The sequence below is a fragment of the Seriola dumerili genome, unplaced genomic scaffold (genome assembly GCF_002260705.1).
Source record: "Seriola dumerili isolate Sdu_G_001 unplaced genomic scaffold, Sdu_1.0 BDQW01000088.1, whole genome shotgun sequence".
Taxonomy (NCBI): Eukaryota; Metazoa; Chordata; class Actinopteri; order Carangiformes; family Carangidae; genus Seriola; species Seriola dumerili.
This window is the reverse complement of record NW_019174343.1, coordinates 14528822-14545746: the sequence shown is the minus strand read 5'-3', so window position 1 is coordinate 14545746 and position 16925 is coordinate 14528822. Positions and strand designations below refer to the sequence as shown.

The 16925-nt window shown below is 41.8% G+C and overlaps 1 protein-coding gene across 3 annotated transcripts in view; it reads left to right on the top strand.

Annotated features, from left to right (window-relative positions):
* LOC111221540 (disco-interacting protein 2 homolog B-A-like) overlaps positions 1 to 16925 on the top strand; it is a 35939-nt gene that overhangs the window by 6007 nt on the left and 13007 nt on the right. For 2 of the 3 annotated variants that reach the window (XM_022744977.1, XM_022744979.1), the window contains exons 1-8: positions 13780 to 13852; positions 14174 to 14320; positions 14508 to 14525; positions 14973 to 15092; positions 15509 to 15706; positions 15930 to 16021; positions 16543 to 16653; positions 16764 to 16887. In XM_022744977.1, the coding sequence (XP_022600698.1) occupies positions 13831 to 13852; positions 14174 to 14320; positions 14508 to 14525; positions 14973 to 15092; positions 15509 to 15706; positions 15930 to 16021; positions 16543 to 16653; positions 16764 to 16887 (832 nt within the window). In that variant the 5' untranslated portion in view covers positions 13780 to 13830. Of the gene's footprint in view, positions 1 to 8546; positions 8619 to 9855; positions 10009 to 13204; positions 13331 to 13447; positions 13639 to 13779; positions 13853 to 14173; positions 14321 to 14507; positions 14526 to 14972; positions 15093 to 15508; positions 15707 to 15929; positions 16022 to 16542; positions 16654 to 16763; positions 16888 to 16925 lie in introns of those variants that run through there. The other variant, XM_022744980.1, reaches the window with a different exon arrangement.

Genomic DNA, 16925 nt, shown 5'->3' with positions numbered 1-16925 from the left:
CACACACACACGCGCGCGCACGCACGCACGCATAAACACTGAGAATGCATTGAAGCTTTGTGTATAAAAAAGACTGAATAATTTAGTTGCGACTGGAGCGCACACCTCCACACAGACACACACTGTCAGCCTGGAAGCTGAACCATCTCACTTTTGAGTCCACATTGTTCTCAAACCTCTTCTGGCTGTAAAGTTGTCCTTCTTCAAGTCCTTTGATAATTAGAATCAACCTTCCCTGATCTACTTGTTTTTTCATTTCTGCAGCTTATAACTAAAAGCAACAACTCAAAGAAATGACAGTGAGGCTGACAGTGGGAGAGGAGTAAGTAGTGGTCAGGTCACTGTGCTGTTCGCTGAATTATTAAAAAGTACCATGTGAAGTAGCTGCAGTCAGACTGGCTGCAGCACGTGCTTCAGACTCTGCAAACTGCCATTTCATCTAAGTTTCTTTCTATTGTTAACTAATAAATTCATTTATTTTATTTATTCATTTATTTTCCCCACAATAAATAAATACAATGTTACATCATCAATACAAACAGCATCAAACATCAGCCATGTATTTTAGCCTGGTTTTCAGTTACTGCAGTTACGTTACTGTATTATTTGTCAATACAAACTCAACACAAGCCACATTACTCTCTTACATAATGTTGCATTGCATTCAACCTTTTGGTGATTTACCCATTTACTTTCTAGCTTATGTGTTACTTTCTCCTTGATGTCAAAGTTGTGCAAATGAATTCCAGCTGAAAGTAATGACTACTGCTAATTGTCAGTGGCTTAATATTTGGATAAAGAGAATAATTTATGAAACATCAAAAATAGTGAATAAATCAGTTGACAGAAAATTCGCCAACTATTTTCATGATTGATCAATAATTAAAGTCATCCCTTTCCAGCTTTTCTGCTTTTCTCTGTTTATGTTATTGGAAACAGAATATCTCTGGGTTTTAGACTGCTGGTTGGACATACGTATACATTTCAATATCTTGTGAGGGATGTTTTTTCCCACCATTTTCTGATTTCTTGTTTAGATTAAACCATAAATCATTTACTTGAAAAAATGATTGGTAGATGAATCAATTATTTAAAAAAAAAATAGTTTCTACAGCCCAAGATGACTTGGTCACTATGTTCCTTGTTTTATTTGCTTGATAAATGACTTATTGATTTGTTGCTGATTAATTCTCTGTCAGTTGACTGATGAAGTTCAGCACCAAAAGAACAAGATGCATCTCACTCTTCATTTCTTAAATGTTTCCTAATGTGTTGTATGTGTCAGCAGCGACCGTCGTCGAATGGTCCTGGCCTGTAATATCACCATGGTTTTGCATCTCATGTTCCCTCATGCAGCAGCACATGGGCTTGGTTGCTATGGACATGGCCCATGTGGCGCTCCCATGCCCTACCCCCAACCCACCCGCTTATAAACACACTTTTACTTTGTGAATTTTCCATAAACCCTTTCCAGATTAGAACGGCCATATGATGGAGCCACAAGTAGTAACAAAGTTGAATGTTCTGCTAAGCTGTTAAAACCATTACAGAGGAAACATGAGGTTTCTCCCACCCAGTTGTAGCCTGTCAGCAAGGCTGTTTCTTGTCTGAATTTGTAGGATACAACCAGTGTGTGTGTAGTCCTTAGTATCCCATGATTCAAGTGTTGTATTTTTCAGGTATGTGGGCTCAGGTGGTCACTACTTGAACTGGTCATAATAAAACACACTGGCATAAACTCCACTGCTTTTAATTAAATAGCAGTTGTATGGATGTATATATCTACCAAAAGCTGGTTGAGTATTTGCCAGGTGTCCATTATATGGTGAGGTGTAACACTGCAAGTTTTACCGTTGGGTGGAGTTGGGTTTCAAGGAACTTGACCCGGTCTCCTAGTGTAGTACTAACCTTTTTTGTCAGCTGATAACTTTGTAAATATCTGATGTTATGACTAGATGAGGTAAACCCACTTTAGTTTTTATCTCTGTGAGGCTAGAGTGTCTCTATTGGGGGCAGAGGTGCAGGGTTCACACACCTTCATGAACTTTATTACCAAAGCAAGGTGTAAATGTGCTGTGGAAAAAAAATTAGTAGGAGGGAGTTTGGCCAAGAGTAAACCTCTCATGGTCTATTTCTGCTCACAGAACATGCCGGATGCTGCTTTTTTTTTTTAAATTAGAAGTGTCATCAATCTGTTTCTTCTTTTCTACTTCCATTTCACTTACCACATTAATGGCTGATTTCTAGGGACAAGGCCTCGAGTCTGGTTCACAAAACACGCTGTCAGTAGATTAGACAGGTTGTACACAAATCCACCAGTTTAATCCAATTATCTAAACCTAAATAATTAGGTTTCTAGCATTGGGGTGGCATTCCCAGGTCACATTCCCGGAGTTATTTTCTATGACAGTAGAGCCACCCCAGTCTGTCTTTCCTGACCTCATCAACCTTACTTATGGTGCATCCATGGTACCTCATCCACTGACCCTATCCCAACCCAAGCTGCCTGACAGCTTGGACCTGGAACAAGAACTAATATTAATATTAATATATAAGAACTTTTGCTACTGGACTTATTCTATTGGACTTCCTATATTATATATAGGGTTTACTGCATTACTACTGGGCCTTTCGGTATTAATTCCTACTATAACTCTTTGTTGGATTATTTTGTTTTTTTTTTTTTACTAACTGTCATTTAAACTCTACTGTCCTTCCTCACATTTCATGTCGGTTTCCTGTCCCCATTCAATTCAATACATTTGATTGATTTACAATTTAATTGAGTAATCTACCAAATAATGTGATGTAAATGAGCAAATTCAACCTATTTGATTGTGTAGATTTACTGAGGGATTTTTCGAAAGTTTTCCCTTTTCTTCTTGAAGTGGATGGACTGGATTAGGAATTGTTACTGTTGGGACACTGGGACATTGCTTGTGTAGGTGGGCTGTACATGTTTAAATAAACTTGACTCGACTGCAGCATCTGCTTACTTAAGAGTGACAAACAATGCAAGTGTCTTGAACTTTACAGGTGGCATTTTGCCTCCACAAGCAGAACTTTCACCTGCTACTTGTGTTGATAGTAATGGCAAAAAACTAAAAAATTTCCACAGAATTTAACACAGGGTTGAGATCATGCTTCAGAGACATCCGTATAACTGTCAGTGTCTCATACTGTTGTGTAAATCCCACGGGAGGATGTGCTCTAGTCTAGATGTTATGTAGCACTTGAAATAGCTTTGCTGCAAAGTGTTGAAGTGTGTTAAGTGTAGAATGTCAGGTGTGTGAGCCACACCCTCTTCTTTCAGGAAAAGTCAACAACAGGAGGTAGAAGGGAGTCACGCCTTCTTTTCGGTTAACTCATTGCACTTCTTTGCTCCTCTGGTTTGTAAGCCCTGTTATTACTTCAACTGGCCCTCAAGGCCCTGTATATGTGTGTGTGTGTGTGTGTGTGTGTGTGTGTGTGTGTGTGTGTGTGTGTGTGTGTGTGTGTGAGAGAGAGAGAGTGTGTGTGATGTTGTCATTGGAGGGAAACATGATTCACTCCAGTACCTGAATTGGCCACACCCTACCTACTATTTCAGAGAGAGAGAATCAATTGAGACTTTTCTGTGTGTGTGTGTGTGTGTGTGTGTGTGTGTGTGTGTGTGTGTGTGTGTGTGTGTAATAGAGCTTTAGGCTCTTGTAAAGCACCTCTTTCCTCACCAGTGCCTGTAATACCAGTTTTATTGTCTTGAGTTCATATATTTATACACGCAGCCTCTCCTCATGTAATGCATGGTAAAGAATTATGTGTGTTTGAATAATATAAAACTGCACTTTCTTCCTGGCAAGTGTGGAAATTGTATGCAAAATGATTTTCAATACATCTTGAATATTTCCATTTGATGTAATGACGTAACTGTGTAACTGCAGTCTGGGGTTTGAATGTTGAATGTCAAACATTATTAGTTGAATGAAGAGCTGGAACAATCTGCTCCCAGATACAAAGATGATTTTTCCAACCTTGAAGCTACTTAAAAGGAAATAAAAATGTAAAACTGACAAGGGCTTTAATAAAAATTCATTAATTTTTTAACTGTGGTCTACATTTAAGTAGCACTATCGGCCTAAATGTCCTTCGCGCACTTACCTGCATGTCTTGTTGACACACTTGCAGTCTCGTATCTGTATGCACTCTGGACTGTTTGCGCCTTCACTGAGATTTTTGCTCGTTATATACAAGTATACACACGTATAGACACACACCTGTTAACCCGCACATGTAGCTGTGATCAGGTTTGATCCTACATTTAGTTGTCAAACAACCTTTCACATGGACTGTATGCTAAACAGCAAACTGTATTGCAAGTAAAATTTGTGATATGATGGAAAACGTTCTGCCAGATCTGCAGGGAAAGCCTTTCAGAGGACGTAGGGTTGAATACTGGAGAACATAACGTCTTCCTCCCCGACAGGAAACGTGTATGTGTGTGCAAGAGAAAGGGAGGGACCCGTTATGCGTACTGTTGACCTAATTTTTAAGATTTTAAACAATAAATCAAGTGAAACTGTTGCTAACATGTCCAGGATGTGTGTGACCTGTGGCCGTTGTGCGTGAGTGTGTGGACGCAGCGAGTGGGTGATCTCTTGGCTGAGTGAGATGCATGGCCTGTTGGGAAGAGGAGGCCGCTGGGAGGTTTCAGTAGGATGTTTGTTCTACTGATAAAAATGTGCCGGCTCTTTAGGCTTCAGGAAGGTTGGTTTGGCAAATAAACAACCCCCCACCCCCACCCTCCCACGAAAACAACACACTTGAACTCATATCAACAAATGTAGATAGGGCACAAGCCCAAACACAGTGGTCCATATGTCATCATCTATCAGGACCACAGTATTTCAGTCTGTTGCAGTCCCATAGTCAAAGTCTAGATTTTCACTGACTTGATACATTACGATGGTAATGTTGTGTTGTTGTAGTCGGCTGCATTCCAGAGTCTTATCTTCAAACCTTGTTGAAGTAGTCTGTTTTCTCTGAGATAACATCTGGAAATCCTGCTTTCTCCCTGTAATATTTTAACATGTGTTGGTATAATTTTCATTAAACAGGTGTTGACATGTGTCTAAATTGTTTGCATGAGAAAGCAACTGAGTGAGACGTGATGAGGGAGAGGGAAAAAAGCAGGAAAAGAGAATAGAGGTCGGTGGCTAATTACTATTCACACGGAGTGCCTGTGGGGTAGAAGGAGCGAGCAGTCTCGCTGCAATTCAAATAATCAGAAGCTAGCAAGTGTGAGAGTGTACAGGGCCGGGGAGAAGACACAGCTTTGATGTTCCTCCTTCTAGTGGAAAAAGAAAACATACGTTCCGCGGATGTGATTGCATCTCGCCAGTGCAACTGTCAAGCCAAGATGAATGAGGAGAGCCGTGGTATTCCTCACCCGAAACGGCTTGATTGTGACCTCCACCATTAGGACAGACATGACTGGGTCACTGTGAGAAAGTGGGTTAACAAGTGGGGCCCTCATCACCTCATCAGAGCTGTGCTTTGCTTCCTAAGCAGATCTCTTTCACTGTTTATTAGAGAGTAACCTGTGAACAGACAGGAGAAGATTTATTGTTAATAAATCAGAGAAAGTAAATAAATGAATAGATAAATAAATAAAAGTCTTACTTGTAAAACACTTTTCATGGGGAAGTTCAGGCCGCTCAAAGTGCTCGGAATAATAAAAAAGAAAGCAAAAGAAAAACCATATTGGTAGGACTTTTCTCAGTTTTTCTCATATCCAAGTTTGCCAATTTTGCCACATTTAGTTTCCTGTCTTATATCCGTTCACCTGTAGTTCATGTACCTTTTAAGGAGGTTTAACTCTTCAGCTCCCACTGCTGGAGCCTGGATCTGATGATACAAGCACAAAATAAAAACAGATGAATTTCAAATCATCCAGATGGAAGAGTGATTACTTTGAGATTCATTTAATGCTATGCCAGCCCTTCCCCCATCTCTCACTCTCATCTCCATCCCTCTCTCTCTCTCTCTCCCTCTCTCTCTCTCTCTCTCTCTCTCTCTCTCTCTCTCTCCCTCTCTCGCTCTGTGTCTATCTGCAGAAAAACTGCCTGTTCACATGAGCTAAAAATAAATCATGTGACTGAGCGAGGCCAACTGTACCGTTCATGCATTACTTATGGAAGTGTTTGCTTTTCTTCCATTTTTCCTCGGGAAAAAAAGAGCCTCAGTCCCTGAGTAGATATTGTGTTGAAGTGGGCTCTCAGGCGATACCCTCCAAACATGAGAGCTCTCATTTTGGTCAGCTCGTCTGTGGTGTGTCAGCAGTGTGATGCTTTAACCGTGTAGATATCTGATTTGCTGAAACATTGCTGTGTTTTCTACTGTGCTGAAGAACTGCATTAGTGATGTAATTCAAGTTAAGATAATCAATCAGTCTGTTTTACACATTTCTTTTGTCCAAATGTCATATATTTGCCATACGGTGAAATACTGTATATCCATATTTGTGATAAAGGATAATTCAGGTTTATTACAACTTAGACATTATTTTGTAATCTGGTCATCATTCATGTTATTAACAACAAAGTCGTACTCACCAAGTTAAATGCTGAGATCTGGAAACACAACAGTGCTAAAAAGAGGTGTAACTGGGCAACACAAGTGGTCAGGCCACAAATCCAGACGTCAGACAAACTAATTTGGAGGAGAGACCAAACATACACTCTTTACAATGAGAGATTATAACTGACATTTTGTGTACACTCACTTTTTGTTTGGTTTTATCTGATGCAGAACTGAGTTCACAACATATATGGATCCTAATGCAGTTTTTAAAAAGAAAAAAGAAACAAAACCTAAAAAAACTTAGCTTCCTAACACTTATCCGACTAAAAAAAAAACATTTGCAGCAACATCCCTGCTGCCTCCCTAAACACAGACTTTTTCCAAGTGTGTGTGTGTGTGTGTGTGTGTTTACTGGTTGAACTTCTTTGTAGTGATGCCACGGTGCAGATTTACTTTGAATCACTTGTCATGATAGCAGTACAATATTATCATAACTAGTAGAAACAATGGCTATGGAAGTATACAGAATGGTGACTGAATTCAACTCTATTGTAACCTAGCTCTGTACTCTATGTGGCTGTGTACCTGGCAGGTGCACACCTGTTTCGGTGTCCCAGAAAATCCTCATCTAATCCCTGTTGTCCTCTGTGGTGTAACTGGGAAGAGACAACATCAGTAGCAGACAGCGTCAGCCTTTCATCGCTGTGCATCTCAGCAGCCTAATTTTTAATCAGGGATTAAAGCTCGGAGCTCTGGGAGATGATACAACTACAGAAGAGTCACTGCTGTTCACAAACTAGGATCAAATGTCAGACCGGCCAATATTACACAGAGCGGAAACAACCCAGGGTTATTACACACACAGAGGCAGGCTTATTAATTCTCTGTATGAAAATGTCAAGGTTTTTCCCTTGTCATTGAGACTGTCTCCATGATGAAGACGAGGTCTGAGAGCGGCCAGAGCAGCCATTGGCGGACATACTGAATGAATCATCGCTGTTCAACACAGTTACTAGGAAAGTGAGCGCAGGCTCTCCAGATGGATTTTTAGTACGTGTCTGAAAATCTGACAGCTTTGCCCACAGAGGAGTTTGGCAGAGTCACTGCATTGCTTCAGGGCCAGCAGAGAGATCCGTCAGCCTGTGCTGGGTCTGGTGGGGCGGAGGACGATGCAGATGGGCTGTCGGCAGGGGTGGGGGGGGGGGGGGGTTGTGGTAGGAAGGGGGTGTTGAAGGGACACTTTGCTCGCTTCACGCTTGTGACTCGGGATTCCTCCTCCTCTGTCCTCTGGCTGCACTGTTACTCACCTCTGTCATCTCTCCCTCTCCTCGTCTCTTCCTCCCCTGTGCTCTCGTCATTCCTCTTTTATCTCTGTGTGTCTCCCACCTTTCTCATCCTCAGCTTTCATGCCTCTTTCTGTTTTCTCTCGGTGTCTCTGAATCATCCCATCTCCAGCCCACGCTTCCGTAAGTTTCCAAATTTAGTCCTGTTTTGTTTTTCCCTTCATGTTGTAGTTGAGGCTGGAACCAAGCCACATCTTTGACGCCCTCAGCCATCTCTGGAGATTACTGCAACACTGCCTGCACCCATCTGTGTTTCCATCTTCTCTTTTACTAGTTTTTTTTTTTTACCTCTCTGTTTCTCTCTCTTTCCTCTATCACCATTTCAACAGGTGATTATGATCGTTAAACTATGGAGAGAATACTTGAATGAGTCTCACTTGGTTCTTACCACTTCTAGATCTGATCTCACTGTTAAAACAATAATTGAAAAAGTGTTATCAAGTGTGTTTTATCAAGAGTAAATAAATCTGTAAAGCTATGTAATGTTGGATGGGGAAGGACGGGGCTGTTGACAATGTGAATATACTGATGTTTATTCTAATCCTGTCAAATCTAAGTTAAGAATTTGTTGTCGTTGCACGAACAGCTTTGCCTTATTGAGCCCAGTCTGTAAAAAATACATTATATTTGGACTTTGTTTTACAGGTGACATTACACAGAAGGGCTATGAGAAGAAAAGGACCAAACTCCTGGCTCCCTACATCATCCACACTCCAGGTAAAAACCCAGCATCTCTTTTTGTTTTTCCTGATCAGGCATAACTGTTCATCTTCCATCTTCTCTGATCATACACATCAGAAAATACCACGCCATGTTTTTACATAGGGATCTTGATTTTAATTGATTTCCAGTGTCGTATTTCTATGACTCAGTTACATAAAATCAGTGCTCTACTGGTTGTCAGTTAAGTTGCCCTATAACCTTGTTGTCACATCTATGTCTTTTCACAACAAGGGGTTATTTCAACCTGGGCCTCACACTGTGAATTTATTTTACAAACCAAAAAAAGAAAAATCAATAAATGTTAACCTCACTACATTGTAGTCAGGAAATGTGAATTAGATATAGACTGTAATAGTTCTGGAAATGACACTAGTAATGCACATTAAGCCCTGATGCTCACTGCTGCCTCCTAGTGGTACAGTCTTTCTGCTGATTTCCCATCATCCCACTGTGATGGTTGAAAACAAATTCTGTCTTATTTTTGGAGGCTCCTTCTCTACTTGTCTTATCAGACATCCAATAGAGAGAATGTGGCCAATGTCCTAATGAGAAATTTATTCCACTATTGTAGTACTGTGGGGGACTGGTTTTCAATGACTCTCATTTATTACCACACAGCATTACATATAACTAATAATAATAATAATAATAAAAAACATACAGACATTTTGGCCCTCTAGTTATCTATGACCTGATGTAATAGCAGTATAGATGCAGGCCTATAGATATTTCAGAGCTTTATCTAAATGTGTATTTCTTATTGTTGAGTTATGTTTCATATCTTTATTGTCAGTTTCAGGAAGATAAAGGTGATCAACGCACAACTACAGACAATAATGAAAATATGCCAACTGCCATTGCAATATTACAATTTCTTCATTTCCTGCTCTTTGAAATAAGTATGCGATAAAGAGAAATAAAGTAATTCTTAAATTGGTTAAATAGATCTTATATAGTTTAGGAAGGGTAGAAAGACAACCTTAATTACAGTCATTCAAAGTCATTGAAATCGGCTTTCTGCTTTTTTCCATGAACACACTAGAAGGCAAAAGTTAAGTGAAGATCTTTGACCTCTTGAGGTCAAACGGATGTTATTACTGGAAACATGGAGATTATGTTGAAAGGAATGGCAGCTGATGCAACTGAGATTACACTGTTGGAGAAGCAACATACTAAGCTTCCTATGTGTATTTATTTATTAACACATTTTATTTCTGCATTTCTTTGACAGTGGAGCCGCCGCCTCAGAATGACGTGCAGCCTCCAGCTCCCAGTTCCTCCTCCAGCCACGCCCCTCCCCCCTCCAGCTCATCCCGGTACCGGGAACGTCGCTCCCGCAGAACACACCGCGGTGGAGGGACCAGGGATGACCGCTACAGATCAGGTCAGCAAGAACACATACAGCTAAATAAAAAACCCACTTTATCCCCAAATGTAAAACACCTCTGACGTGTCAGTCACTGAGGAAATTTAGTTTCTACATCAGCTTCACTTGTTGAGCCAGCTCAGACTCTCTGGGCTGTTTCAATTAAAGAAGAGAGAGAGAGAGAGCGTGTGTGTGTGTGTGTGTGTGTGTGTGTGTGGTCCAGATATTGCTCATGTTGTAGGGACATTGTAAGGACTTGTCTTCCTTATGGGGACAAAAAGCAAGTCCCCATATCATAAATCATTAAACTTTAAAGTGTAGACATGTTTAAAGGTTAGGTTTAGGTAAAGGTTGGAGTAGGTCTCCAGGAAATTCATGTGAGTCAATGTAATGTTCTCTGAAGCCATCGAGACATTGTGTGTGTGTGTGTGTGTGTGTGTGTGTGTGCGCGCGCGCGCACGCGCTGAGAAAGCCAGCCGGCAGTGCAGCCCCGCAGCTGGGGAGCTCCTCAGTGAGGACCCCCACTCCATGAAAGCAGAGTGATGTCACTGCCTGGCTATGTGTGAGGAGGCTGTGTGGAGAACAGAGGAATACTGATGTGGTGGGGAAAACTTGACGCTGGCGAGGTTAAAGAAAAACAGAGCAGTGGAGTAGAGGTGAAAGAGCACAGAGCATGTGAGAGGAGGATACTGGTGTGTCTGTTCGCTGAGCTGCAGACTGTAAAAGCGTCCTCCCTCCAGATCGGCCCACACCCCCCTGCGCCGTTTCTTAATTCTCTCTTCCTTCTCGCCTTTTCAACAATTCTTTCCCCTCGTGTGAAACACCCTCGCACTCCAGCATGCTAAATACCAAGCTGACTAGAGTTACTATGTTAAGCTGGAGCTTGGCGGAGGTTTGTCTAAAGATGTTTCAGTTGTATTAAATCTGACGAGCAACAGAATATTTTTTATCTGATTGGAGGAAACACAGAGAGGACTAGAGCTGGGAAAATAGAGTAGAGCCAAAATTGAAATTGGCAAAATACATCAAGAAATAAATGAGGAATGAGGGGCCGTGCTGAAATGTACTGATGGAACGTAGTGCAGCATTGTCTTGGGCTTTCACAGTGCAGTGTAAAAGTAAAGTTTTGTAGGACTGATGGGTTGAAAGAAACGGCCTGGGGGAGAGGAGCATAGAGCAAGGGCAAGAGAGAAGATGAGCTGTTTTGCCATATAAAGACTGTGCCCTCCATTTTACTCTGTTCACTGTGTGGTACAGTTCAGTGAAATTGCACTGATACAGCTTGTTTCAACCGGGCTATTTTCAAAGGGAACTGGAAAGCTTATCATCAGTCAAGTGTCTGAAATCCGTCTCTTGTTCATTCATTCACCATTTCCTATATATCACAATACGTAGTTTACCCTACAAGGAGAAGTAAATTGAGATTTCATACACATAGGAATAATCCTGATTTTGCTGCATCACTGATAAGTGTAGTAAAACAACTGCATTTAAATACTTCTTGCTCCTGAGACACAGCCACCTGCTGTGTAGTGTTGCATACCTGTACTTTTCACTCCTGTGAAAAGCAATATACAGTATTTCATTAGTGTATGTCTTTAAACGTGAATCAGCCTATCCTCCTTGATATAAATGGGTTGAAAATACCGGAAACACCAGTCAATATAACAATACAATTTAACAACGTAGCACAACAAACTACATTCTCCAAAATAATCATGAAGTTGAATCACCACCTCTCCAAAACAGTTTCAACAAAGTCACTAGCCATAAGTAAGGTCATGAGCATTCATCCTCTGGGAACCATGAAATTCTTCCACAAGTTAATGAGATATTTCAGTTTTCAGTTCACCAAAGTGACAGATTGACCGACAGACGGCATGGCAAAACAAGCAGAGTTTTAAAAGAGATCCAACATAATGATGATGATAAACCACTGCAGCAATAAGAAACCGGAGAGATTCAAGTGCTTATTATTTTATAGGCTGCAGAGAAAATAGAGAACAACTAAATTTAATTGCCTCTCATCTCCTCTTGCTTCCTCCAGTTATTACTCCTCTTAAACAACCTGCTGCGTTCGCTAAGATAGTGTTGACTGACTTTTATGATGCTCCTGTTTTTTCACATGTATGTTTGGTAAACTGATTCAAATTCACAATATTAAACCAAAGAGGCATGTAAGAAAGATAAGACTATATTAGGCCTTTGGCTAAATAACTCTCACTGTTAATTGGAGCTGATGTAAAACACACCCCACCCTGCTTATCGCCTCCCTTGTCAGCCGTCCTCCTCCCAGACATGTGTAAGGAGTCAAACCTCTCCTGCCGCTCCTGTGTGAGGGTGGACGACGGCACATTACGAGGGAGGATGATTTATCCCGGAGCAGTCTGTACAGCAGAGTGCCAGTTATGTAATTATAGTCCCCACTGCTGCTGTGTAATGAGCTGTGCTTGATGATTTATTTAAATGCATTGATGTTTGAATGGAAATAATGTCCCCTGAGTTAATAGATGTGATTTGTCAGTGAGTGGGCTTTTGTTGCACATGTTTAGTTACGCAGCTTGAATGTGTGGCTGTTCACGTGGTCATTTTTTTTTTATGTGCCTGTGGGTGTCATCAAGGGAAAGTATCTCGGCATATATTATTGTGTGCATTTGTGTGTGCATGTGTGTAGGCAAGCGTGTGGGCTAATACACAGCTTTGCTCTCTGCTCCTGTTGTGGTTTCCTGTTTCAGTGGGAAAACACAGTCATCCTCTTAGGATTTTAGAAGTTTCCTTTACAATTTAATATGCTTTATCTTCTTAAACAAAAGCTGAGTGAAACAAAACTAAAATGTCCAAAATTACCAACAAAAACGATTACTTTTTTGGCTTGTAGTCATTTGTAGTCATAGTTCCCTGGCCATGGTTTCTGTCCTTGATATGTTTTAGATCATAGGCTCTTTTTTCCTTTAGGTTGGGATCCACTGAACTAGAGGACTAAAAATATTCAAGCAGCAGTTAGGAAAATAATGCAGTTTCTACATAAGCCAGTTTACAAGGAAGAAAAAATCTGCTTTGAATCGACATCACAAAAACCACTCAGCAAAAATCTCTCATTAAAGGAAAAAGGAGACCCAGACTATATGTTGTGGGATTTTTTGCTGTTTCCTTCATTGTTTTCTTGTTTTTTTTGTCCCTCACTCACAGAGAGTATTTTTCTCTGTCTATGCAGATATCCATACTGAGGCAGTACAAGCTGCCCTGGCTAAACATAAGGAGGAGAAGATGGCACTGCCCATGCCAACCAAGCGGCGCTCTACTTACGTCCAGTCTCCTATTGAAACCCGCACACCACCAGGTAGGACAGGAAGAAAGACAATCCTCTTGTCCTGTCAAGACACTTTTTCAGACAGATCTGACCTTTAGCCAGAGGGAGTCAGGGCTGGAAATTCATACTTTGTTCTCTCTCATTTAGACTCTTCATCAGGCTCTGAAGATGAGACATCTGCGCGCAGGCAGTCATCAGTGGTCGCTCCCCCGCCTGTCAATCCCAACCTGCAGAGCCCAGACTCTTGGATCAACCGCTCCGTCCAGGGATCCTCCACCTCCTCCTCGGCCTCCTCCACCCTGTCCCACGGGGAGGCCAAACCGCAGCCTCAGAGCCAAGCTCAGCCTCAGCCGCAGTACAAACCGCAGTACCAACCTCTGTATCAGCCTCACTACCAGCCTCAGCACCAGCCTCAGCACCAGCCTCAGCACCATCCACAGCACCATCCACAACACCATCCACAACACCATCCACAACACCATCCACAGCACCATCCACATGAGCAGCCCCACACCGCAGCTGTGACAGACATGCTGGCTCACAGCCGCATTGGTGAGACGCCACTATTGCCTGTATTAGTTCAGCAGTTTCCCTTGCAAAATCAGAAAATCCTTTATTGATGTTTATGTGATGTTTTACCCGTCAAGACAATAAAACACTGAACTAGAAATAGCACAGGACATTAAGTGATGTTTTTTTTTTAATTGAAGCATGACACAGGATAAAAGATAAAATGAACAACACTGAAGGACTTTATATCCAAATGAATCCTCGTGCAAGTTTTATTACAACTTTAAATATTCCAGTGTGTAATATTGTAATTAGAAAGGGGGATAGCTTTGTTCAGACTCTCCTCCTTTGCTTCCCCTGCAGCCCCCTCAGAGAACAGCGCTCCCCCTCCAGATGTTACAGCTGGAGCACCTCCAGGCAGAGGCCCGCGGGTGGACCTGCCCTCCAACGCCGTGGTTCGGGGTATGAGCCGTGGGCAGAGCCGCTCAAGCATGATGGAGACTGCGGACGGTAACAGCAGCACCACACAAACCTTTTTATTTGTTTGTGTGTCTTTGCTGGAGCCTGTGTCTAACTCTTCTCTCTTCAAAATAAGTCTTGACCTCCAACCATGACACATCATTAATCAGACTTAACTGCTTTCTTTTCTTCTTGATCTTTTTCCACCCTGTCGCATGTTTATTTGACTGGCTGATAGGAAGAGGTAATATCCAGAGTAAGGAAACACTTTCATGTATAATGTCCGTAGCCTTCTGTGTTTGCTGTTCTACCCTTACTCTCCCTCCTGTTTGTAACGAATGATCATAGAAATAAATGAAACAAACACAACATCCACACCCAAAATGAATCCTCACCAATCCTCCGTGTGACCCCAAACCAAAAAAAAAAACAAAAACAACCTTTACCCCACTTCTCACCATGTTTTCCTCGTGTTGTTGCCACCTACAGTACATACGCTGCTTTTCATTCCTAGAAGTTATTACGATCAATGCAAGACAAATGATTTAGTGTTAACAAATAATTACAGCCTCTTGTGCTACGGGATGAAGAGCAGCAGACTGTGAGATGGGAAGAAGTCTCAGCGGGTTGTGTTTTGTCACTGTGTGTATTAACTGCAGTGAGTGTGACTGTGTTTGTCTTGCCACCGTCACCCTGCTTGTAGGGGTCCCTGTGAACAGCAGAGTGTCCACTAAGATCCAGCAGCTTCTCAACACCCTGAAAAGGCCTAAGAGGCCCCCGCTCAGCGAGTTCTTCACCGACGACTCGGAGGAGATTGTAGAAGGTACAATGCTTCATGAAACACTTCAACCACTGTGTTCCCAATATTCCCCTTAAATTTTGCATGAAGTGAAATGTTCAAATGAAAGATGCCAATTCTAATGGTTGCATCAATAAATCAAACAAAACAAAACATTTTGAGTAACTTGTGCAGACTGTTGTAATGTTGCTCTGAATCAGTACCATATGTATTATTATGTATTATATATTATATACAATAATATATCATTATTAAATACTTTATACTCACTCAATTCTGGAGCTGTAAATGTTGCTTGTTACAACTTATAAAGGGTGCCTTAATTGAAAGAAGTGCCAGTATTTTCTTACATGTTTGGTACCTTGTGATCCTGGTGGCATCCATTATGGACCCCATTCATCTGTAACATACCCAAAGGTGTTCTGTTGCTTTTCTCATAGTGCCCCAGCCGGACCCAAACACGCCCAAGCCGGAGGGCCGTCAGATCATCCCAGTGAAAGGAGAGCCTTTGGGAGTGGTCAGTAACTGGCCCCCAGCCCTGCAGGCAGCATTGGCCCGCTGGGGGGCCACTCAGGGGAAGAGCCCCGCCCTCACTGCTCTTGACATCACGGGCAGACCGCTCTATACACTGACTTATGGTGAGACACACGACTGTACTATTCAATATGCAGAAGCCATTGAAGGATTTTTATAGTGTCAAATCAAAATGCAGCTTGTGCATTAACTGTATCTACTGGAAGTCATACATTTTGTACTGAAAAGAGCACTAATATTGTTATTAGTTGTTTGTGCCATGAGGTATTTTTTGTTGGCAGTGTTTAGATTCGATCTTACCTCCTGTGTCCACCCTCTGTCTGTTAGGGAAGCTGTGGAGTCGCAGTGTGAAGCTGGCTTACACCCTCCTAAACAAGCTGGGAAACAAGAACGAGCAAATCCTCAAACCTGGAGACAGGGTGAGACGGCGCACATACGGACAGAAAATAGATCGGAAAAGAGATCCATACACATACAGCATACAGCAAATATAGTGTCATCCTGGCAAAGTCATTTAGTACAGAGGAATACGTTGTGCAGTATTTGTGGGCAACAAGATGAGGCAGGCCTTGACCTTGTGCGACGAGCCTCTGCTAAGCCTTGTGTCTCATGCTAATTAGCAAATTTTAGCATGTTAATGTGGTAAATTAATATGATGAACGTGGTAAACATTACACCTGCTAGAAATCAGCATTTTAACATTGTCATCGTGAGCATGTTAGCATGCTCATGTTAGCATTTAACTCAAAGCACTGCTCGCCTAAGTGCAGATTCACACACCTGCTAGCATGTGTGTAGACTTGTACTGTTGTTACTATTTTTAATGAGAATTTTTAAGAATTCTAAGATTGTTTTATCTCGAGCGTTTACTTCCATAAAGACACATTTTCCTCTTTATAATCTCACATAAAGCTAAGTGTGAAGTTTAATGTCTTGGTAGGTTGCGCTGGTGTACCCCAACAGCGACCCCGGGATGTTCTGGGTGGCCTTCTACGGCTGCCTCCTGGCTGAGGTTATTCCTGTACCTATTGAGGTACCACTGTCTCGCAAGGTAAGAACACCATCAGTATTCATTTTCTGAATACAGAAACTCTTTTTGTTCCTTTCGACCTGAAACTTCTGAATATATAATTGTGCTTTTTCTGTGTGTGGTGTCTTTAGGATGCAGGTATCAGCCAGGTGGGGTTTCTGCTGGGTAGCTGTGGTGTTGGTCTGGCTCTGACCAGTGAGATCTGTTTGAAGGGTCTACCCAAGACACCCACAGGGGAAATACTGCAGTTCAAAGGTCTGCAACCAGTGCAAGTGCCTGTTGTGTCTTACAGT